Source organism: Aplidium turbinatum, chromosome 13, assembly GCF_918807975.1.
Source record: "Aplidium turbinatum chromosome 13, kaAplTurb1.1, whole genome shotgun sequence".
Classification (NCBI taxonomy): domain Eukaryota; kingdom Metazoa; phylum Chordata; class Ascidiacea; order Aplousobranchia; family Polyclinidae; genus Aplidium; species Aplidium turbinatum.
Window position 1 is genome coordinate 20,865,401 of NC_137484.1, and position 24,015 is coordinate 20,889,415.

General features: G+C 39.4%; 2 protein-coding genes across 2 annotated transcripts; one reads left to right on the top strand and one right to left on the bottom strand.

Moving 5' to 3' along the window:
• Window positions 1–284: 284 nt before the first annotated feature.
• LOC145781731 (gonadotropin-releasing hormone receptor-like) lies at window positions 285–13,822 on the top strand. The gene is made up of 8 exons (XM_082593401.1): window positions 285–407; window positions 8,419–8,635; window positions 9,174–9,280; window positions 10,444–10,575; window positions 11,241–11,460; window positions 12,191–12,384; window positions 13,280–13,407; window positions 13,789–13,822. Exons 1-8 carry the CDS (start codon window positions 285–287, stop codon window positions 13,820–13,822), a joined length of 1,155 nt encoding a protein of 384 aa, XP_082449527.1.
• A 760-nt stretch (window positions 13,823–14,582) lies between these two features.
• On the bottom strand, window positions 14,583–23,639 carry LOC145781990 (complex I assembly factor ACAD9, mitochondrial-like). Its single transcript, XM_082593711.1, has 14 exons — window positions 23,508–23,639; window positions 22,691–22,809; window positions 22,438–22,587; window positions 21,897–22,052; window positions 21,396–21,520; window positions 20,917–21,061; window positions 20,243–20,327; window positions 19,588–19,690; window positions 18,552–18,801; window positions 18,204–18,332; window positions 17,088–17,167; window positions 16,625–16,862; window positions 16,189–16,387; window positions 14,583–15,311 (listed from the first exon to the last, which is right to left on the bottom strand). Exons 1-14 carry the CDS (start codon window positions 23,584–23,586, stop codon window positions 15,148–15,150), a joined length of 2,022 nt encoding a protein of 673 aa, XP_082449837.1. The 5' UTR covers window positions 23,587–23,639; the 3' UTR covers window positions 14,583–15,147.
• Window positions 23,640–24,015: the final 376 nt, after the last annotated feature.

Consider the following 24,015-nt stretch of genomic DNA (forward strand, 5'->3'; position numbering starts at 1 on the left):
AAGCTTGTCTGTTGCTTGATGTAATACTATTCAAAAGAGTTCTGGTTTGAGCTGGTAGGCTATAGGCTACACCCTACTTTCAATGTAGCGGATGTACGTGTCTACTGTAGGCCTATATTCGTCTAACCAATTTTCGTCTTTGTTGTAGTGACGTTTGTACAAGTTGAATATTTAAACATTATCAAATATTTCACCTTCTCGAGAGAAAATACCTTTCTAGATAAACTCTGTTGGAAGCGTTGCTACGTAATTGCGGACAAGGAAACACTGTAACAGAATTCAAAATGTCAAATAAGTCTTTTGAAATCATGACAGAAACTATTGAGATGGACATCTCATCTTCACAGCCCAACCCCTCATCTTCCTTCTTTGGTAATGATTCCATTGATTGTGACGTCATGTTCCAGGTAAGAGGCCTTGTAAATTATCGTTTTTTTTCGTCAAAAGTGGAAAAAACTTTTTGTTTTTTCGTTTTACTTTCTTTATAATTTGCTGTGAGATCGATAACCTGACATTTTGTTTTTTACGATGATGATAACTGACTTGACTCTGTAACAATTTGCCGCCTAGTAGCTGTACCACGTTCAGCATTAGGCCTAACACAGGGCTCAGGGCGTACTTTTGAACTCCGGTGCTGAATGATTGAAATGGTCGGAATTTTTTCAAGAGGCCGAGAAACAAAGAATACACAAATCGGTTATTTTTTTCTTGGTGCAAGTGACAGTAGCCTATAAACTTATTTTCTTTTAGGCTTATGTGATATTTCCATGCAGTTTTATAATCTTGTGTTTTTAGAAAAGGGCGTTGTTGAGGCTTCGCCTTTTTTCAAGGAAACCATACAAAGATTTATTGTAGTGATTCACTGTCTGTTGATTACATAAAGATGATTAATTGTGAAAATCTTGAACCAACTTGGGAATCTCTCCCGAGACGTTGCCATTCAACTGAACCAGTGACGTTCGATGGCTTAAACCAGAGGTTCTTAACCGGGGGTAAATTTACCCCCTGGGGGTAAATTTCACCTACCGAGGGGGTAAATTTAATGAATCATAAATTAAACTAAACTTCATTTTTTCAGTTATTAAAGAACTGTTATTGTTGTACTCGATTTTGATTCAAATTTATGCTGTTCTCCTTTATCACACTGAAGTTCGGTGGCTCTCTAGGGGTCTTGTTTTGTCTCAAATTTTCGAACTACATGGTGAAATCGAGATTTTTCTTCGAGAACGCAAATCTCCGTTGAGTAAGCACTTTGGCGAAAATAAATTTATTGGTGCATTGGCTTACTTGACAAACATTTTTTCAAGTTTGAACCAGCTCAATATGCAACTGCAAGGAAAAAGTGTTACCATTATAGATGTACAGCTACATGATAAAATTCAGGGCTTTCAGACAAAATTAGATCTGTGGAGTAAAAGAGATCAAAAAGGAATTTACGTAAAGTTTCCAACTTTGATGATTGGAAAAGCAACAACAAAAAACTTTCCAATCAACATGTGATGATTGGAAAGTTAGTAGAAGTCGCAACGAGATTTCTGACCTCGAAGTCGAAATATGCCAGCACCTTGCCGCCTTAAAGAACTTTGACGGTTACTTCGAAGGTGAAAGTTTTAACAGTACTGCTCATTGGATAACTCATCCCTTCGAAGCCAAGTTTGAAAGTATTGCTGACGATGATCTTTGCAAAGATGAATTGATTGATTTTCAATGTTCAACAACGCTTTGTTCCAAATTCTTATCGTGCAATGGTGACTTTTCCAAATTTTGGTGTGGATTAGTCGAAGAGTTTCCTACGCTGACTAAGCGTGCATTGAAGTCATTATACCTTTTCCAACTACTTATCTGTGTGAAGCAGGATTCTCTTTATTGTTGACTAAATCAAAACATCGATCTCGCTTAGTTCCCAAAGACAGCATGCGAGTAGCTCTTTCAACGACTGTTTTAAGAATCTCCAATGTTGTTCGTGGAAAACAAGCACAAAAGTCTCACTCATTGACTGTTGAAATTGGGTGTCAGTTATTAATAAAAGAAAAAAAAGCTAAACATTCTTGTGTGCTTTTATCATAGTTATTTAGGACATTTGAGTAGACAGTATTTTTCACATGACCCCGTCAACAACAATCGTGTCTTCGGCAAATAAACAGCTTGTTTTTGATATTTGCCAAGATGAATTCAGAGAAAAGGATGTTTTGCATTTCCTTGCATGGTTGACTGGACACGATGACATCACAAGGGGCCACCAAAACGGTGGGGGTAAATTTTACTTTTTTCATTCGGCAAGGGGTAAACGAGACAAAAAAGGTTAAGAACCCCTGGCTTAAACCGTTGGGAAAGCAACTTGGAAATATGCTGCAGCAAGGTAGTAGGCACGAAGGGCGTAACCGTCGGGCAAAGCCCGAAGGCAACACTTCCAGCGGGGGGTCTGGGGGTCCTCCCCCAGAAATTTTTGAAAAACACTTCCAATTTGGTGCGCTCTGAGAGCATTTCCAAAACAAATCAAAAATAAAAATCTGTCAAATTGTGCTTCGCCTATGTCGTTTCATGAACAATCTTAATTTTAACGTTGCAGGACCAAAATCCAGTGTTAGACATGGAATAATAGTTGTCTAAATATTTAATTTGTAATGAATGTTCATTCTCAGATATTCAGCCAGTGGTTCCCAACCTTTTTTTGGCTGTTACCCTAATCTCCAGCCTGAAGTGAGCCAATTACCCCCACAATCAATTTTCAAAAAAAAAGTGTTTATTGCTACGTATTTCAAAGGGCCAACTCTGACAATCAAAGTGCAATAAGTTACAATACTGAATACAAGATGAAAATGTGTGGTAAACATTCAATGCGAAGGTTTGGCCTGGACTTCAGCCGCCAGCTTTATGACATCGCTTTCGACATCTAGGGGATTGCGCTTCTTTGCCTTCATTCCCAAGACAGTTGAAAATCCTTGTTCACAGCGATACGTTGTTGAAAAAGATGTCAGGATATTTAATACCAGTGTCGCTAACGCTGGTGCGTCCTGGAGTCTGCTAAACCAGAAAGGTTCCAAGCCTTTCCCCTTGAAATCAAGTTTCAACGCTTCGTTCATTCGGAGAGTAATAAATTCTTCTTTGGTCGAAAAGTCATCATCATCCACCTGGCTGTCATCACATGTGAAGGGCTCAGTGCACCATTAGAGACTAGCCGTATCCAAATTCGGAAAGTAGTTGTCCATCTTCTTGGCTAGCTGGCCTAAGTGGTCAGCTATGTCCTCCTTTAACGCCGCTGTCAACTTAAGTTCATTCGACTGTTGAGCGTCTAAAACTGCGCCACGGTGCCTCTTCCAACTCGCTTGTTCCACAATTTAACCTTTGCGATAACTGCTGCTACGGCTAGTTCGGTGTCGATCACAATTACATTCTTGCCTTGAATTAAAAAATTGCCTTTGTTCAATTCACCAAAGATATCAGCCAGATAGTACAGCTCGCAAATCCACTGTTGGTTATAGAAGTTTTCAGCCAAGTCGGACTTCTTTTCTATCAGAAAACCATGGACAGCCTCACGAAGTTCGACCAGGCGGGTTATCACTTTGCCACGAGACAGTCATCGTATACTTCTGTGTGGTACAGTAATGCTTCGTATCTTTCTTCCATCTTCTTGCACAGTTTCTTGAAAAGACGGCTGTTCAATTCCTTCGCTTTTTATAAAGTTTACAATACCCCCCGGGGGTAATTTACCCCCAGGTTGGGAACCACTGAGTTAGGCCTACACTACAAAAACTAACATTTGGGCCTAAACATTACAACCGCAAGCAATTTGTACAAAAAGCTGGATAAGTTTGCCTCATGCGTATAGAAGCTTAACAAACTAAATATTGCATCCGCACCTGAACGTTCATTGGCGAAGTAACGTTATATCAACGCTGTAAAAAGGGCAAAGGCATGACTATGAAAGCTAGTAGGCTAAAGTACATGGCGAGGAGACATAAAAAAACAGCAACAATCTTTTCGCCTTTATGATGCTGTGCTGTGTACCGTGACGAGAGACCATTTTGTGCGTATGACGAGATAGTCTAGCGATTGAACGCATTGACGTCACTGGGAAAGCAACTCTAACCATAACACATCTGATTGGCTAAGCAGCTGGTGACGTTTCGCAAAACGAGTGAGGATTGGATAAAACGAAGGCGTTCTTTGACGTTTTTGAACGTGGGGAAAGCAACTTTGATAGTTGATTTCCCTGGAGCCTCAGTGATTGTTTCTGACAGGAGCGTTTGCGTTAATTGGCATTTATAGGCAAGACATGCGATTTGGTGAGGACTTAATCTACTCACAAGCGTTACGAGTAATTCTAGTCACGAACACAGTAATTTTCAAGTTAAAATAGACGTGATAAAAATAATAAGTTAAACCTAGAATTCAGTCATTATATTTTGCATAGTTTTCGCTTAGGTAAGCACTGCTTTCCTTGCTTTCCCTCACCGATCGTCACTGAACTGAACCAAAGACTACATTCTTCCAAGTAAGATGAAGCATGGATGAAGTATTCCCATACAGTGCCATCGGTAGGTTAACTCGAACGTCTTTCCAGATCGAAAAAGACAGCAAAATATCTACTGTAGAATGTAGATCAGCTACAAATCCCGTTTACTCTGGCTCATAGAGTAAAGTTACCGCTTGTTACTGAACCGTTGTTTGTGCATTATTACATCCATTAAGTGCTGCTGAATGCAGAGCAGATCAACATGCCCCAAAGCGCACACTGCCGAAGTTAAACAATTGCTTTTTAATCTTAACTTTTTTTTGTTGACGAAATGGTTGTTTTTCACAGCTATGAGTAGCCTACTTTGTAGTTATGCCAGTTATGCAGTTGAATGTTAGGAAGCTGTGCGACGTCTCAGCCTAAATTTATTGGCATTGTCTCAGTTTGCAAGAAAGTGTGATATCAAGCGCAATAATTTTTCATCAGTTGTCAACTAATCAAGCGTAAACATTGCTGAACGACTTTCATTAATGTTTTATGATTCTTCTTCTGCAAAATCGATCAATCAATAGTAATAAAGGAACATTCTTTAAATAACTGGCTGTTGTCAGTGAAAATCAAAATTATACAACGTTTATTGTATATTGGTCGATAGAATTTTTCCAGAAAATTGTTCATGTCAAAGATATCAAAATATGGGTTAAATACAGCGGTTGAGATGCTGTCGATTAGATTTTATCGATAGAAATAAAATAATGTTGTTTGAGAGAAATAAAATAATGTATTACAGCGGGTAGCTTGCAGTATAGCCTACCTAAAAAAAAACAACATTTACAGCGACCTAAATCCAATAAATAATTAAAGATGTAGCCTACAAATTGACATCACTCTACAATACACTTTAGATGATTTTAAATTATTACAACAGTAAGTCACTGGCAGTAGCGTTGACAGAAGGGTCCAAGGAGTATTTTTGGGCCCGGGGCCGAAATTATTTTGGGGCCAGTAATCTTTCCAAGTGGCCAAGAAACTTGAAGAAAGCATCACGTATTCTTTGGGTACAGTGCGTTTTTCATAAAAGTTTCTTGATTTGTAGGCTCGGAGATCTTGTTGGTCCTACCGGGCCCAAATTATCCTCTTAACGGCCCTGGCCACTGAGTTACTTTTACTTGCGGTTGCAGGCTAATAGTCCAAGTGCGCATTGCTACTACAAATAAATAAAACAAATAACCTCCACAAGAGTTTAAAGTGCTTTAAATTGGGGTTTCTGTGAGGCTAAGCCATTCCATAAAGGTACTTCAGACCACCACAAGAGGCTGAGCTTTAAACTGAGAGTTATGGGAGGCGGGACCATTCCATAAAGCAATTCAGAACCCCTACAAGAGGATCAGCTTTAAACTGGAGTTTTGAAAGGCGAGGCCGTGCCATAACATACTTCAGTACCCCCCACAAGAAACTGACCTTTAAATTAGAGTTTCTGAGAAGTGGGACCTCTATAAGGTACTTCAGAATCCTCACAAGAGACTGAGATACATTGGGGGGTTTGAGAGCCGGGTCCGCTCCATAAAGTACTTTAACATAATTTGCTTTGTTTTAATTGCATGATACTTATCTTAGTTTTCATTGCACTTTCACTCTGTTTGGTTTTATCATCAAAATAGGAAAATATCCAGCTTTGACTAAATTAAAAGACACAAAATAATTTTAATATATGAAGTAGCAATCTGAGAAAAATTGGAAAATAAGTTACGCCCCCCCTATAAAGACAGTTAAGCAATCAAGAACAATATTCGTGAACAAAGTTAGGCTTACTTATAGTGTACCCCCGTTTTTTCCTGATCTGTGGCTGAATGCATGTGCTACTAATTTGATGCAATGACTTGCAGGTTGCTATAGCCTATTAATGAAGTCGCAGCTTCCACTACAAATGCAATATAATTAATTTATGAAGAAAGTTGATCACCGCGGACCAGCAGAAATTTCCGTAATTGTTTTCATTTTATTTTGATTGTTTTACTTTTTAAAAGTAGCCTACATGACTGGCAAAATGCAGGATTCCACTCAACCTCTTGGCTTAAAACATTAATGGCATTATTGAGTTGCTTGAAATGTGAGAAGAAAATAGCGATTGATAAGAGCGTTGCTTGACTGTAATTTTTACTGAGTGACCTACTCTTGAACTCTGAAATTCTAATTAAAGCGCTCTTTCAATGGAAATCGTTAGCGAAGGAGAAAGGACGCTACACAGGTCGCCCATTACCATCATTCTTCAAGAAATCCCAACCGGGTTTATTAAACTAGAAATGCCAAAAGGCTTCATTAGTCTTTAGAACCTAGGACACCACAAAGCATCAATCGACTATGTTGTAACAACTATAGTTAAGGGAGAGAGACTCTTATTTGCTTTTCAAATAGAAAAAACGAAGCGTAAATAAGTTAGCCTACACAAAAAATTGCCTACAATTAGGGCCGTGCCGCCCCTCGTATTCCCCGTAGCGGGGGCTCACGGCTGTTTAGAAGCTCACTCATTTTATTTTGTTTACTGCTTTTAGGCCATTTGAAAATAAAAAATGATGGAAATACTGCTGCAAAATCTCTAAATTCAATAAATTACATCGCACATCGATTTTTAATCGCCTACACCGTCGGCTGGGAGGGCCACTTCCGTCTAGGCTCTTGGGGCCCACCCATGCGACTCCGAAGCAAAATTATTCCAATTGGCATTTCAGATATCTTGGAGCTTTTCCATCACCAGTTTCTTTTCTTCTTTCTGTAAAATCCCAACTGAATGAAGTGCACCAAACAAACTTAACCTCTCTTTGGCTTCTGAAAGGTTTTCCTTTTGCAGAACTTGAATGATTGTGTTATATATGATCTACTGTGCGAAACAGCAACCTCGCAAAATCAGGGAAAGGTTTTGAAAAGTGCACCCATGATACAGAGTCAATGACAACAGATTCGGTTTAAGCAGATTAGCTTAATGAGCATATCATACCACCCCTGCGGTTCGAGTTAAATCCGTACCCATCTGATCAAGATCCGTTCCAAAAGAAATTCCCTTGTCGAACAGCTTAGCTTATAAAGGCGTAACCGGACATTGGTGAGCGTATCTGAAAGAGGGCTTGTAGACACCGTAAAAGTTCTTTTGATGTGAAATGTAAACAAGGCCCATTGGTTATATTCTGCTTTCAGGACCTTGGAGCAGTGGTTTTCCCTGATAAGTCACATAAACACCTGCCCAAACCTGGTACCAATTTGGTAAGACGCAGCCACAATTTATCTTGCTCCCTCCAAAAACATTTTTTTTTAATACTATTAGCCTCGGCTACAACGTTTTAATAATATTGTATTGCATGTTCGCCCCGATAGCTCAGTTGGTCAGCGCGTGACTTCGGGAACAAACAAGCTTCAAGATCAAGCGGCGCTGGTTCGACTCTCGGGGTGTGCGCATGAGCAACGCATTCTAAGGACTGCTCTTCATTCAGGGGCACCTAATGGATGGAATAATTTCCCGGTAACAACACTTCAACAATCGGAAACTTCACTCTGTCAATCTCGGTAACCGGCCCTGCGTCAAGAGCCTCTTCAAGTATGCGAAACTACCAAGAATAACCCAATCAAGGCTTTGCCAGTCCAAGGATAAAGATTCAAAACCAACCAACCAGCCAACCATGCTGAACGGCGTTTCATAAATGTTTGGCTATATTTAGCCCTGTAGCACAGCACTTAGCATTATAATTTTAAACAAACTCTTTTTTAAACACTAAATTATTTGCCCCCACAACAGTTGCTTTGCTCCCCTAAAATTTTCTTTCTAGCTATGTCACTTATTTCACGGCAATCTGCACCAAACAAAGTTTTCTTGGTTGAAGTCATATCTTGCTGTAGCCTACAGTGTTTGGCCTATAGAATATAGGCTATGCTTGCATTTCATAAAACTATTTATTATATTTTTTTTTCAGAAATTTTTAGTTCACAACCGATTGGTCTTCGAGAGATATCACTTGGTTCGGATCGTTGTCACTTGGACAATTTTTGTTATATCAGTCATTGGAAACACTTCAGTGTTGCTGAGCGTTACTGTGCGACGTAAAAACAAAGAAATAAATCCCATTCAACTACTGCTGATGCATTTATCGTTGGCAAATTTAGCATTTACTTTCTTCATTCTTCCTATGGGTAATACTTCATGCTTTCTGCGAAGTTAGCTAACCATTTAAAGGTTTGAATAGCTCCTGGTAATGATATCCTTGTTTTATATGATGCGATACCGATTACAGTGGTTTTCTTCAATCTAAGCTTATTTAACGCAATACTGTGGTTTTGACATATCTCTAACTTAAGGCGTTCTGTCATATCATACCTGATCCTGGTCTTTCCCTTATGGTGACATAAGCTGCTGTTCTAAAGCTTGTTTTGTTACGGTACAATTAAAATAATCGCCATCATCATGTTCCATCTCCGAGCCGAAGGTTGGCTTTCATTAGCTTCCAAACCTCACGATCCTCCGCTATCTTTTTTGCTTAGAATAGATAGACAATTTAGTTAAGAAGGCGATAAGAGGGTTAAACACAACAGGCCGTTTATGACATACCATTTGTTAAATTATTTGAATACCGATACGTGAAATAGCAGCATATCGGTCTGACTGGCGGAGGTTCTTTGGAGCGACCGTTTTGTTTTTCGGCGGAATTTTGACAGAATGTTTTGATTTCAGATGCTATTTGGCAACTGACACTTCAATGGCTTGCAGGAGACTTTCTTTGCCGCTTACTGAACATGTTAAAGCAGTTTTCAATGTATATTTCCTCTGCTGTAATAATTGTAAGTAGCCAATGGCGTAGCCAAGGGGGGGGGGGGGGGGGGGTGTTTCAACCCCTTTGGCACGCGTGTGACGTCACGATATTGAGAATGATGCTTTCAGTCTCTTTATGTCTGAAAAGCAAAGTTTGCCTAATTTTAAACGAAGCTGCACTAAAAGAGCGAGTTTTGCCAATTTCAAACATTCAAATATCTCAGCCAGGAATTAGCAACAAAAAAACATAGAGACTTAGCTTCATTCCCGAAAAATGCCAAAGAAAACATGAATATTCATACCCACATTTTTGTTGAAAATGCTCTCAGAATGTACAAAATTCAAAATAATTTTTCAACATTTTCTGGAGGAGCCCCCAGAACCCCCGCCGCTGGGTGTCGTCTTAGGCGAACACGCCGTCACCCCCCTCCCCCCCCTTCAAAATTCCTGGCTGCGCCACTGTAAGTAGCCATTTTGCTGATCCAGTTGACAGATGACGTCATGGTTACTTTGTTTCCATCCTTTTCTACCAATGAGTAAAAGCAAACTCAATTTGAAATTAAATTTGGTATTTCAAAATTTGTACCTTTTTCTGTCAAATCCAAATCCCGACCTAGGGCTAGGCGGCTAGGCCTATAGTTGTTTTGAAAGGCATTCGACCTGGGCTTATTAATTGAGCTAAAATATGCTTTTCTAGATTGCCTACTAGAATTTGTATAGCTTGGGTTTATATTTTCATTTCGTTTAAATTCAGCTTATACAGTAGCTTAACTCTGACAGATCGATTTCTAATTAATCTCCTCCCTGAAATTGTAAACTTAGGTTGAAGTTTGATAAGATTATTATTACCAGTTCCGTTGATAGAATTCCTTGGATCCCACAGCCTACCTACCGATAAAAGGTACGGGTCCCATTGGCAAAACGTTACCTCCACAAAACGAAAAATTAGGCTACCAATGAGTTTATCAGGAGGTAATTTCCCATTAAAAGAAGAAGTTGTTGCAATTGAAACAAACAAAAATCCAGAGCGGAAGCAAACATAATGCGATTCAAAACAATACGCAACGTTTTCTCCCATTTCTTGGGCCCCCGTGAAAAAATTCCGGTAACATAAAATTATGACCCAAAAAGTTGCATAGCTTTGGCCTACCTATCATGGTAACGTGAATCAATTGTAATATTTTATTTTCAGGTGATGGGAATTGACAAAGTGACCAGCGTATTAAACGCTAGCAAGTTTGTATCACAAGATCAACAAAAGAAAAGAATCAAACATATGTTAGCAGTTGCTTGGGTGTTTAGCTTTCTCAATTCCATTTTTGGGGTAAGTGAAAATAAATCCTTTAACAAAACTAAGTAGGCTAACTTATTCTTACATTGCACTGCTAAGTTGTCACTGCACATTTGAATGATAGTTCTTTCATTAGCGACACCTAGTAAATAAAATAGATTAACATCGCAGGTTTATATAATCACATGATATTAGAACAGCCCCAAACTGAGCTTGCAGATCAGTTGAAATCAATTTTCTATGGTTAGCCCATTTCAAGGCTTAACAAGTTGTAGACCAGGGCTAGTCAACTGGCGGACCGCGGTCCGAATCCGGACCTTCTGGGTGTTGATGGTGGACCTTGAGCTTTTGGAAGAATAACCTCATTGCCACGTTTCAGGGCTTTATCAAACAGATTTCTACTGGGAAGAAGCAAGTTTGACTGTGATTATCCTACTTGCTGGGGGGCTTCGACTCCCAGACTCGCCAACACTTTCTCAGAAATTCAATTCGAGTTGCGTTTTACCTAAAAAAGTGGTTTACTATACAGATAGTTTAACTTTCGTGGTTGCGTGTGAAATAACTTATTCACCGGACCGCTAAAAATATTCAACTTGTCAAACTGGACCTTTGTTAAGATTAGTTGAGTAACCCTGTTGTAGACTATAAAGTTTTATCAACTACGGAGCGTGATGATCACTTTAAAAATTCATCTTTAGCTTGTTCTATTCTCTGCTGATCCATATGTGCCAATGCAAGACAATTGCCCGGGCTATGAAATTGTCCAATGCGTCGATTTCAAGTTGGCTGACATGACAACGCGCCGAGTATTCTACTTCTATTCCATGTCACTTTCATTCTTTGTGCCTTTGCTTTGCATCATTATATGCTACATCATTGTAGTAATCTGGCTGAGAAAGAAGAGGGAAACAGCAAAAGGCAAGCTGCTATTAATTTACTGACACAGAATAGTAAATATATGGGCTGCTAGCCTACTTCTTTTATAAAAACAATCCCGTTAGTGATATGCTCTTTCGTTAAAATACGCATTTCGGGGTCAATCAACTATTACATACTAAACTACAAATCGACAAGCGGAAAACCCCACTCTCTACGAGCTTGCTTCAATAATAGTTCAAAGTATGAGAAATTGCCAAGACAAAACTCTTAAAGGTTTCTCACTTCGAGGATAAAGATTTTCCAATCAATCAAACATGGCAAAGATTTGCATTTTTTTCACCGGCAGATTTAGCAAGGGCCGTGAAATCGGAGGGATTGGTTGGTTTTGAGTCTTTATCCTCGGACTGACAAAACCTTGATTGGTTATTCCTGGTAGTTTCGCATACTTGTAGAGGCTTTTGACGCAGGGCCGGTTACTGATATTGGCAGATTGAAGTTTTCCGATTGTTGAAGTGTTATTGCCAGGAATTTATTCCATTCACTGATTGCCGCTGAATGGAGAGCAGTCCTGAAATGCGTTGCTCAAGCGCACACCCCGAGAGCCGAACCCGCGTGATCTTGAGCCGGGTGTGTAACCACTGAGCTAACGGGGCGGGATTTTAGCGCGTTTGGAGTCGGCCAATTATAAACCGAGGAGTGGTAGCCTAGGCTATATTTTTGCTCTACTGTACAGCTCTGGATTAGACTCATGAGATGCTTTGCTTTCCAGCTACAGAAAAGCAGTCATCTGGTTTTCGATCCTCTTCAAAACAGAAAAGTTTAGCGGTCCAAAGCTTGAACAGAGCAAGAAAAATAACACAGGTCGTAACGGGATTAATCACAGCTGTCTTTGTCATTTGCTGGGGTCCGTACTACGTTATTGGACTTATCCACTGGTACAACAAGGAAAAGCCGGACAAAATAGTAAGCCAAATATTTTCTCTTTGCATTAGCTTAAACGTTTGTTGTTTTGTCGTATCCAGGCTTACACCCGGTGGTTGAAGATTTAGATTAAGTGGACGGGAAGGCAAGGAAGCCAATCTTCGTGTCCACCTTCAGGCATGCGTGTCCTGCCAGAGATACAGCCGCATGCTCTTGAGCGGTGTCGAACCGGCGATCTTTCGATTGCCCTTGTAGGGCTCTATAACCATTCGACTATGCAGCCTAAACGTTTTATTAGTGTTTAATAGCCTAGTGCCTTAGTATTTTTAGAGTACCAGTAGGCTAAGATGTGAACGAATTTAGCAGATCGATATTCAAGTGAAAATCAACAAAACCGAGTCGTCGATCAATAAATGTTTCATCTCAATTGTAGCGGTGGCTAAGCAGTTGATATGCTACCTTGTGATGACCGGAGATTCAATTAGGTCTATAGGCCTACAGCTATAGCCTACGAACCATAACCTATGTTCTTCATTGCAAGACGTTTCAACCTCAATCTGGGAATATGTTGTGGGAATATCAGGGGCAAAGTGTAGATAGTAAACTATGCAATTAGAATATCAAACAACGCATTTTTGGGGTGGGGTTGCCAAAAAGATCACGTGGAGAGGCAAATAGCATCAAAACAATGCCATGATATCGCAAGTTCAGTGAACTTCTGGCAGTGGCGCATGCAGATGGGGGGGCGCTCACCTCCCTAAAACTAAATAAATTTATTCATAGTGTATTTTGCAAATCGGATTAATGCATCCCTACAGATCCTTGTAGTTTTTTGAAATCTCCCTCCTTAGGGCTGTAGCCTACTTATTGGATCCACCCTTCATTTCTACAGAGTGTATTGAACAAGTTTTAAGGTAATCCAGCTCTTTTCTTCCAGGTTGAAGCCGTCATGATCATGTGTTCCTATTTAAATCCATGTCTCCATCCACTCATTATAGTGATGCTACTGAAAGATATCAGCAAAGATATGCTGTGCATGCTTCCTTGCGCTCAGAAACCCACAAGGTAAGTATTATATCTTCCATAACGTTGAGACTTGAGAGAGAAATTTGCAGAAACTGCAGTTCTTTTCGTCCGATTCTCGTCATCAGAATGAAGTCAACTCAAATGGAATAAGGTATTCGCAGGTAGAAGGAACCAGTAAGAGAATTTGGCCAATCAAACGCGGAATAATTTTAGACTAAGGAATGAGTATTTAGACATAAATAAATAACTTACCCTGTCAAAAGGAATTCGTTCATGCCTATGCCAAAACTTACCGCATTAAGTTGACTTCGTCCTGACGACAAACTGCTGCAGAGATTTAGGCTAAAAAGTAGCTTAGCTGCAGCTTTGAGCAATGAAAAACTCTCTTCGCAATATGAGCTTCAATAACTCTTCTTTCAGATCATCAAGTTCTGGTGCAACAGCAAGAATTTGACGCAACAAGAGAAGCTTGCTTTGCAAGGTTTCGGAGCGAGCGACGTCGCTTCTAGGTGAAAAAAATTATCAGTTTCTATCCACACCTGGCCGCAGGTCAACTCACATACTGCATGCCCCAAAATTTACATGCCACCAGATATCGAGGGTGAAGAGAGTAATTATGAAACGCTTTGTCAAGATATCGACTCTTTTGTCTAATTTCGTGCTTGCCGACACCGTAATGCACTGTCATCTGCATTGGAAATACGTCAAGAAAATACTCAGTCCTGGCTGAGTGACTGCAATTTCCAACTACCATGTTTGTTGTGGGCTAGTGGCCTACTGCAACCGTCAACTATGTTTATGGATCAGCCGCAAAAGTAGCCTAGTTATCGCTAGCCTTAGTTTTTAAACACTACTCCGCAAAGGCTGATGTAATGATACCAATCGTCCCAAGCTCGCTTCCGTCACAACAGACACATTCACTTGCTGATGTACCTTCAGACATCGACTAAACGCCAGAGCTCTTGACAAGTGACCAACTGACGCATTGATGGAAAGCAGCGCAGGAATATGGTGACTTTAACATCGAAGGTAGAGAACATGGAAAGAATGAGACAGACAGAGTCGGACTAAAGGAAGGCGATGTGATGGTTGATATAAACAACAAAAAATTAATTGATTCGTTTCATTTTGTATTGTATCAGTATACAACTATACATGATATTCACTAAAACGTAAAATTGTCCAAAAAAAACAAAAAAAAAAAACAGAGAAAATGCATCAGTGAGTGTTTCATGTTTCTTCTGAACAAAAAGCACCTATCACTATCACTCACACTGATTGTACCAAGAGTAAGTTATAAGAAAATGTGATATGAAAGTGTAATATTCAGTTTGCAGAAATGATGCAATTACCTATCTTTACAATGTTAGTAGCTTGAGTTAGCTGTAGCAAACACAACTGTCGACTTTTAGCACAAAGTTCACAGAATAGTAAATACAAGATCCATATTGGTGTTACTAAAAACTTGGGCCAATCTTAATTAAACAGCCGACAGTGGTATGAAGCACAGGACAATACCCTAGCTTTGCTTCCGTATTTCTAGTCAAAAGTAACAATTCTGCATATGTAAAATTTAAACTAAGCAACAACAAATTATTACACGCCACGAACAGTTTCTTCAAAATTCTGAAATTTTTCTCCCCGATCAGCGTAAGAAAATAAATTGCGCAATAATCAGTTACATTAAGTTGTGGGAATGAAATAGAAAATGTATGCGCATATCAATTACCCACTTCAACAACTTCAGTTATATAAATAAAGAAATCCATTTCTTTAATTTCACTCTTGCAAAGCTTTAACCTTTTCTAATTGTTCAATATATTTTGTGTTCTCTTTGAACCGGTGGACGACTTCTAGCGGATGACTGCACAGATAGCGACGCTCCTCAAACACTTCTTCGCATATTTGCTTGCTCTCGTCACTGCAGTCGTAAGGATTGGGTTCTGCAACAAAACGTCAAATTTCAATGATGCAAAAGCTGGGACAAGTATTTATGTGCTCATAAGGTTGTAACTTAAACACAATTAGAAAGCTTTCTTAAATGTTGTAAGTATCTGACTGAGAATATGAGTGGCAAAGAGGAATAGAAAACATGCATTTAGTTATACAGTGAATGTGTTCGAATAAATGGGCAGACTTTCTCCGCGTTAAGCCGCTCAGCGTCGCAGGGGTTGTCTATCAACGCGCAGGTTTTAGGAGGCATTTTTACACTCGTAGTTCCCTATATATAAATGACTGGCTAGTTACACGCATGGCAGATTGCCAATAAATTTCGCTTCCAAAATCAACTTGCCGACCAACCCCACTTCTTCCTGGAATCTGCAGAGTGCATGCCAACTTTACGACACTGTTAGATTTTTCTACATGTCCAAAAATTTCTTTCCCTCAACAGATCGTCGAAGACAATAAGACATACCCTGGTCGATAGAGAACCATTGCGAATATACGTGAATTCATGCGACTGTGCTAGACACGTAAATCAAAACAGATGTTGAAACATTGGCACACGACCAAGTCTTCTTTGTTTATTTGTCGTATCCAGGCTTACACCTGGTGGTTGAAGATTTTTAGATTATGTGGGCGGGAAAGCAAGGAAGCCAATCTTCGTGTCCACCTTCAGACATGCCGTTAAGTGCCCTGCCAGAGACGCAGCCGCATGCTCTTGAGCGGTGTCGAACCGGCGCCCTTTCGATTGCCGTTCCAGGGCTCTTACCGCTCGGCTATGCAGCCGACCGTTATTTTTGTTTGTATTGAAGCACAGGAACGCAATTTTTTTCACTGATTGAGCGAAATACAAAAGTATTGTTGACACAAACTCACCCAGTAACTTGTGCATCAAAATACTGTTTTCTCGAAAGGTTTCTCGTATAAATGCTCTGGCTATTAACATTTCGTGATCACAGTTTCTAAGTTCCAATATCTTTGCTTTGTTGCATCTCCCAAGGACTGCAGCCATCGCATACAGATTGATAGCCACGTCAGCAAATGTCTTCAGTATAACCTGTTCATTTTGAATTTTCTACAAGAAAAAAAGGAATTACAATTGTAAATAGTGTAGAGAAAAAAAATCTGCATTTTTTGCCTAAATTTGAGAAACCCATAGCTATTTACTTGCAAAAGTGATGGAAGAATGAACATGTCATGGAAGCCCCCTAAAACGGTACGATTCCAAAGACATTGTTTGTTGCAGCTGCACTCCTTGCCACTAAAACTAGGTACACTCTTAAGCTATGAATGCAAACAAAGAAGCACTTACATTTCCGTATTTTCTTAAATTTTGATAAACTCGCTTTCTGAAAGTTCCAACACTGTCTTCTAGTGTTTTGCCTTGATTGATCAGGGCTGGGTGAAGCCAGGTTTTGGTGGCCGAGGGGGCACTGAGGCCGAATGAGGGGTTGGGGACGAAACTGCTCTCACGATTCACGGCCCTCCATTCCCAGAACAAGTCTTTCGCCGCGTGAAAGCGCGCACGGAAATCCCCGTTTTTCAACAACCTACAAACGATAAAAACAACCCCTGAAATACTCGAACAAACTATTGTAAGCAGAGATCTAAAAAGAAATGAAACTATTATAAACAAATCGTTCTACTCGTCTGCAGTGAAGAGCATACAAATTAAATGGCAACCCAACCCAGCAAACTAGCCGCTTTTTAAAATGTAAAAAGTGACTGATTTGCTGACTGGGAACTTTGTGCTTAATAATTAATATATAGTTTACCTTAGTGTGTCTTGTAACTTCACACCAGCATACTGCAGCATGGACAGGGCAACGTATAGCCTAAGGATTTCATTTGTACCCTGAAATAGTACGTACTTCTGCTTCAATAGGTGCAACAATGAATTTTGTTGGAATATTTAAGCTCAACATCTTTTTTAGGCAGATAGTGACTGACCAAGACAGGCCACTCCAGCTCCTAATTTTTTTTTATATACAGTAGATTCAATGTAAAAAAGACTGATTTGTTCGTTGGAGCGGAGTGAGCAATAATCCCGGCGGCAAGCAGAAATGCGCCCTGCTATTGAGCCCAGACTGAGGTGATTTAAAAATCTCATGACTTTGTTTAAAGTTTAAACCAAAGCTTGTTTCTCAAACACAACGGAAACGCTACGTGCCAAACCGGTTTTGAATACAAATTCTAAGAAGAAATGATGTACCATTGTACCTACAAACATCTGCTGGATTGGCCCACGATTCAAGAGAAGGATCAGAAAATGATACAAACTGATACGTGCATATCATAAGTGAAAATAATTCCGGCAACCTCTCAAGAACCTAAGCATTTTCAGGCGTTTTCTTTAAAAATAAAAAAAGTCTTAAAGAGCGGGGAAACCCAAATTAACTTTGCGAGTTTTTTGTTTCAGCGTGATGTCATTGTGTACAACATGCGTTTTAGCAATAAAAAAATCCAAATTTTGTTGCCCTCGTCTCGCTAAGGCCGCTTTTGTTTGATACCTGTTTGCGAGGTCTCGTTGCGCATCAAGCTGTGATTCTGTTCACTGTGACGTCACAAGGTACATATAGTTGTGGCCAAAAGTTTAAGACCAGACTTGATTTATGACGATTTTTGCATTACTTCAAAATACTGCATCAGATATAAGATGATGCATAAAGATTATGCAACTGAAACAAAATTTGGATTTTTTTTTTGCTAAAACGCATGTTGTACACAATGACATCACGCTGAAACAAAAAACTCGCAAAAAGTGAATTTGGGTTTCCCCGCCCTTTAAAGGCACGTAATTTTCACTTAGTGTTGAGCTGCATGTTATTCAGAGGTTGCTGATACGTTTTATTTTCAATTTTAAGTAAGACTGGAAAAGACCAACCTTATACCTCAAAAATCAGTAAAATCCTGGTATCCCGCAGCAGGCGCTCGTATGGCATTTCTTTCATGTAACCTAACCCTCCAAATATCTGCAAGCATTCACTACCGCAGTGCCAGGCCGACTCCGAGCTGTATATCTGTGAAAAATAAGCTTGTTACGTCATAAAAAGTTATGAGTGTTGGACGAGTGTTGCTTTCAGATTCGTCATAAGACGAATATCATGGGAATATGGTTCGACGGGGTAAAATGCATTTCTGCAAATTAGCAGTGATTAAATGATTTTTTTTACACCAGCTTGCAGAAACCAATGCAATCGATGAAGATTGTTGAATGGTTTTGTAGATGCAGCTTTTACCTTCACCATAGCAGCTTCAATCGAGCAGTCCGCTGGCTTCCCGTGATCATCAACCATGTCCATATGGCCAGCAGTTAAGTAAGCCATGCTTTCCATCGCATATATTCTCTTCACCATGTCAAATATTTTGTCTTGTATCAAGCCGAACTCGGATATCCGCCTTCCGAATTGCTTCCGCGAGTGGGCGTGCTCGGTGACATGAGTAAGCATACGTTTTAGCTGGCCAGCAACGCTGCTGCCCATACTGAACCTGTGTGCAAATGAAACTGCTTGATCCGATAACTTAAAAGACATAGGCCCGATTTAGTTAAAAAGCAAATGAAGAGATCGGGTAGCGCTGGCTCAAGGGATGCGCTTGAAAGGTGAAATGAAGTTGGACAATTAAACCAAAAATAACAAACTAATGACCGGTTAGGACTTGAGTACAAAACGGCAAAAGAAAACTCTCACAACAGAAAAACTTGGCGCTTCATTGCCTCCAACCCTCGACCTGAGGAAGGAACTTCATGGTGATGAATCCAGTTGATCATTAAGAACTGACCTATTTACGGTCAATCAGTATGTGGAAGGCAGAGTAACAAACTGACTTTGTTCCGGAAGAGGTTTTATCGAACCAAACCATAAATTGTAGAAATAAATATTCTTCTCCAACGCCTGATTAAAAAGCTTCACCCCTACACAATGCCCTCCCCTAAAGTCTATTTGCTGCTTCTTACTAAGTGAAAGAACGTATCAAGAGTATACTCTTCTTACAATAAACTCCCTACCTCCGACGCCTGGCCAGAGTAAACACTTTTGTGCCACCAGCTGATGTGGCCTTCTTTGTATGGGTAGTACAGAATCACCACTGCAGTGCAGAGGGTAAGCCTGCTCAGAATGCTTGAGGTGTATTTATGACATTGCAACAGTCAAACCGGCACTCTGTGCTGCGACAATGTGACGTGACGTTGCAGTTGACAAACCGCTATTTCTTATAAAATGCCGCTTTGAGTAGAATTTAGATAGATGTAAACCAGCACATAACAAGGCGTGCTACCTGCCGCTGTTTAACACGGTCATTGCGATCTTAAATCCACCTCCGACTTCTCCAAGGACATTCTCCACGGGAACGGGAGTGTTTTCGAAGGACACAGAACAGGCTGAAGACAAAACAGAACATAAATGAATGAACACTTGAAATATAAGAAGAAAAAAACGAATTTTGAACCAACAGGGCCGATGATGAAAGCAAACCTAAAGTGACAACAAACAAATAACGTGAGGAGATTTAGCTGCAAGGGTACACCGAATACTATCCAACCAACAGCAGTGTGGCTGCACAAGCACAAACGTGTTAAATCTTAAAACACCACGAAAGTTTGCTTTCTTGTCAGAACAAGCCTTGTCCAAGCATTCTCTGCATTCCATTAGCCATCTCGAGCCCAGTTCAATAAGTACAAATTTAAAGCAAAGCTAACAATGTAAAAAATACACTTACATGACCGTCGGTTTCAAAAGCGTTCTATTTTTGCTTAATTTTAGAGGTTAAATAGTTAAGAACTGATCTGTCAAATCAATTTAACGTTACAAACTATTAATACTACCCCAGTTAAGAACCTATAACCAATTACTCAAATATGAATAAGTTTAGGTTTAAAGAATAGCTGACTACTCGCTAGATGACACCAATGAAACACAAACTGACAACTTACTGTTAGACGCCCGAATGCCAAGTTTATCTTCAGGTTTCCCACTGGTAACCCCTCCGAAGGAGCGCTCCACAATGAAAGCTGTGATCTAAAAAATACAAAATTTGAGGAAAACGGAATAAAGACGACACCGGTTAATCGCATAAACCGTTTTATTCAAGATTCAACAACCGACTATCCCAGATTTCATAAACCTAACCATGAGATAATCAGATAGTTCTCGGATAACAGCGTATATCGGTTAAACGCATAAAAAAGCTAGATAAATTGAGAAAGAGATTTTCGTCTCGTTAAATGGTTTCGTCTCGTAATGACAAAAACCAAGACAATAATTTAAATGTAAAAGAGATGAAGTGTGTTTTGAAAGCATCTGTGGCCATGCATTTTATTCTGAACGTCAGACTTCGGGTCGAAGTGACGATTGCGAAAGTCAAAGCCAGGAATAATTGATACTTGTGTTACAAAAAACAAATACACTTTCCAAACCCATTAAAGTACAATGAAATGGTGCTTGCAATGTTGGTACCTCCACACAGCGCTAAAGAAAAACTCGATATTTTTAAAGTATCGAATGAGCTGTTGCCCTCATTTGTACACGAGTGTAGTATATAACAAATACTCGTTCAACCATGATTCAACAATGATATTGTAGCAAAGTATTGGGCATCAGAACGTACCTTTTCAACTAACTTTCCTTCCTTGTCCTTCAGTTCTGTTTTAGCAAATACAGTCATTACGTCAGCAAATCCACCATTAGTGATCCAAATCTTCTCGCCATTCAGTATCCAGTGTTTCCCATCATCGCTAAGGTATGCTTTGGTTCTGAAAACATACCGACATCAACTTTCAACAGACAGACACCATTGCAACATAATTTAAAAGCAAAAGAAAAAAGAGTTTGAGCACAGACAGCAAACTTTTACTTGCATCACCACACTAAGAGTTGCTTTTAAGAGAAAGTTTAGAATTTGAATAAAAAGAACGGCTTTAAAAAACAAAAACTTAACGTCTCTGCTCTTTTCAAAGATTGCCATGTCATTCAATCAATCTAATGTTAAACCTTTTTGATCTTAGCAGCAAAAATGTCCTTTAGTAGAGAATTTTGTTTTGTCAAAATAATATTCGTTGTAAACGCTTCAACAAGATCATCACTCACTGTATAGAAGCAGCATCACTGCCGCTAGATGGCTCTGTCAAGCAGAAAGCAGCAATCGACTCTCCGGTAGCTAAACGAGGTAGATACTTTTTCTTTTGCTCCTCATTTCCAACGATTAATATTCCCTGTCATATATAACAGTAACTACCCAAACAGCTAAATCTGTCATTTTTACATTAATTCTGCATCTGCAGACGTTGATTCAATGTAAAAGTGACAGATTTTACTGTCTGGGTACAACTATCTCTGTCCTCTAATCTAAAAAACGAAACATAGCAACGACACAAAACTTAATGTTTTTCTAAATTGAAGTGTGCTTGCAGAAAATACAAACCTGTTAAGTTGCCATAAGAGAGTAAAGAACACTCTTTGACGCAAAATTGTAGAGTTTTACTGTCTTTTGTAATGTAATTTCAGAAATTCAATTTATCATCACAGAAAATAACTTTATAAAACATCAAGTAAATATTTTTATTTTTTGAAAAACTAATCAACTCTCACTTTCAACCCAATAGCTTGATGGCCAGCAAGCATCACAGTGATTGCAGAGTCTGCTGAAACCTCCTCCAGGACACGAGCATACTGCACATTTGACAAGCCCAGACCTCCATAAGCTTCTGGGATTTGTTGGCCAAACAAACCAAGATCTTTTAATCCCTGAAATCAAGATAAAGAAGTCTATCCACCTGACTTTGAAAATGATTCTTAATTTTAAAAACTAAAATTCGTTTGACATTTAAAGTGTGCAGCTTCATGAAACAATACCTACCATACAGACTAAAAATGGACAAATAAAATTAAGAATTAACTATAGTATCAAAGCAAGCATCAAAAATGTAGAAAGTAGAAGACAGCTACTTCGTGTTAAACTAACAATGCACTAAAAAGTGCAATTATTCAACATGTTTGTAAATACAGAATAAGGCAATTCCTCAAGCTTATATTATAATCTTAACATTTAAGAAAAAGGTTGGTTTATTTTGAACACCAGAAGAAGAAAAGAAAGTAGTGCTCATAAATTAAGACTTAAACATTTACTAACTTGAATAACTTCTGGATCAAATTCTGCTTGATGATCCATTTTAGCTGAGTCTACTTTGTCAGTAAAAAACTTTGCGACACCATCAGAAAGTTGATTCAACTCACTAAGCTCATCTTCAGAATCAAGTGTTGGGTATGGACAGAGCCATCGCTGCAAAACAATGAAAGAAATTCTAAAGTCTCATTGTACAACTCACAATTTCTTGTGGCAAACTGGTGTGCCATGGCACACAACTTTGAAAACACTGAATTACCATGTCAATCTGACCAAGCGCCAATTTCCTTGCAAAGCCATCATATCTTGAAGTTGTTGTCGAGAAATGACCCTTGTTTTGCGTCATGCATAACTTTCCACCCCAGCAACTACGGAGCACTACACCAACAAAAATTCAAGTAAAAATAATAAAATAACATGTAATGCATGGGTCTGCTACTATTCGGTGAGTCCGATTCGGTGAGTCCAATTCGGTGAGTCCAATTCGGTGAGTCCGATTCGGTTAGTCCGATTCGGTTAGTCCGATTCGGTGAGTTCCTAACCTCTAACCCCTAACCCTAAAACGGCAATGATAATTAGGCTACGATACCCGATAATTTTAAAAAAAAATTAAAAAAATCCCCCGTTAAGGGATTGAACTCACCGAATCGGACTCACCGAAACGGGCCACTCCGGTAATGCATGGCCTATGTTACTGCAATAAAATACTTATGCAACAAAAGATACACACGTACCATGTCCTATGCAACTGAAGGAAAAACATATCGAATGCAAGTGAAATCGTAACAGAAAGCAACCATCCTGTTTGATCTATGAGGCTAAACAAAGATCTATTGCAAAAATTCATTTAGTAATACAACATTCATAAGCAAAGAAGAATCAAGAGTAAGTCAACAATGGATCAACTCTCGGGGCATAAGCTAGTATGCTAGAAGTGAAAGCTAATTAGACCAGTCTGATATCCATGAACAAAAAGGCTACCGGTATTTCCAAATTTCACACAAGATTCAAGCATTTCTTGTGTCAATACATTGAAGATAGTATATATGTGTTATTCTTACATTCAGAAAACATACCTTTTAATGTTGACAGTACATTAAGCTTGTTGCAAACTTCTCTTTGAAACACATGCTGTGAAATGGCAAAAAATGCCATTTCTGAAACCTATCGTAAGGCAACACAATATAAGTTTTACTAGATTGACTCGCTTAATCCTAAAACGACATAATATCTATCTGGTTTTGGCACAAAAACTGAACAAAAGCAATAAGCAAGCATCATTTTTTGGCCAAATCAGATTCAGTTATTTGATCTCACTCAGATCATACACTTTGCGTATAGCAGCCTTAGCCCTTGTCTACTCTCCAGCAGAGTACTGTGCACCTGGTTGGTGAGCTGCAAAACTCACTGCACCACAACATCGAGGGTCCACGTCTTTTAGGCGCAGACAGTTAGGCGCCAGTCAAATAAGCGTACACACTGTGGCGTCTGGATATTTAGGCGCGGAGCACTGTGGCGCCCGTTCATTTAGGTGCTATTCCTAGTAAAGTCTGCAGATTGTATCAGCTTGGCAGGTAGGGCAAT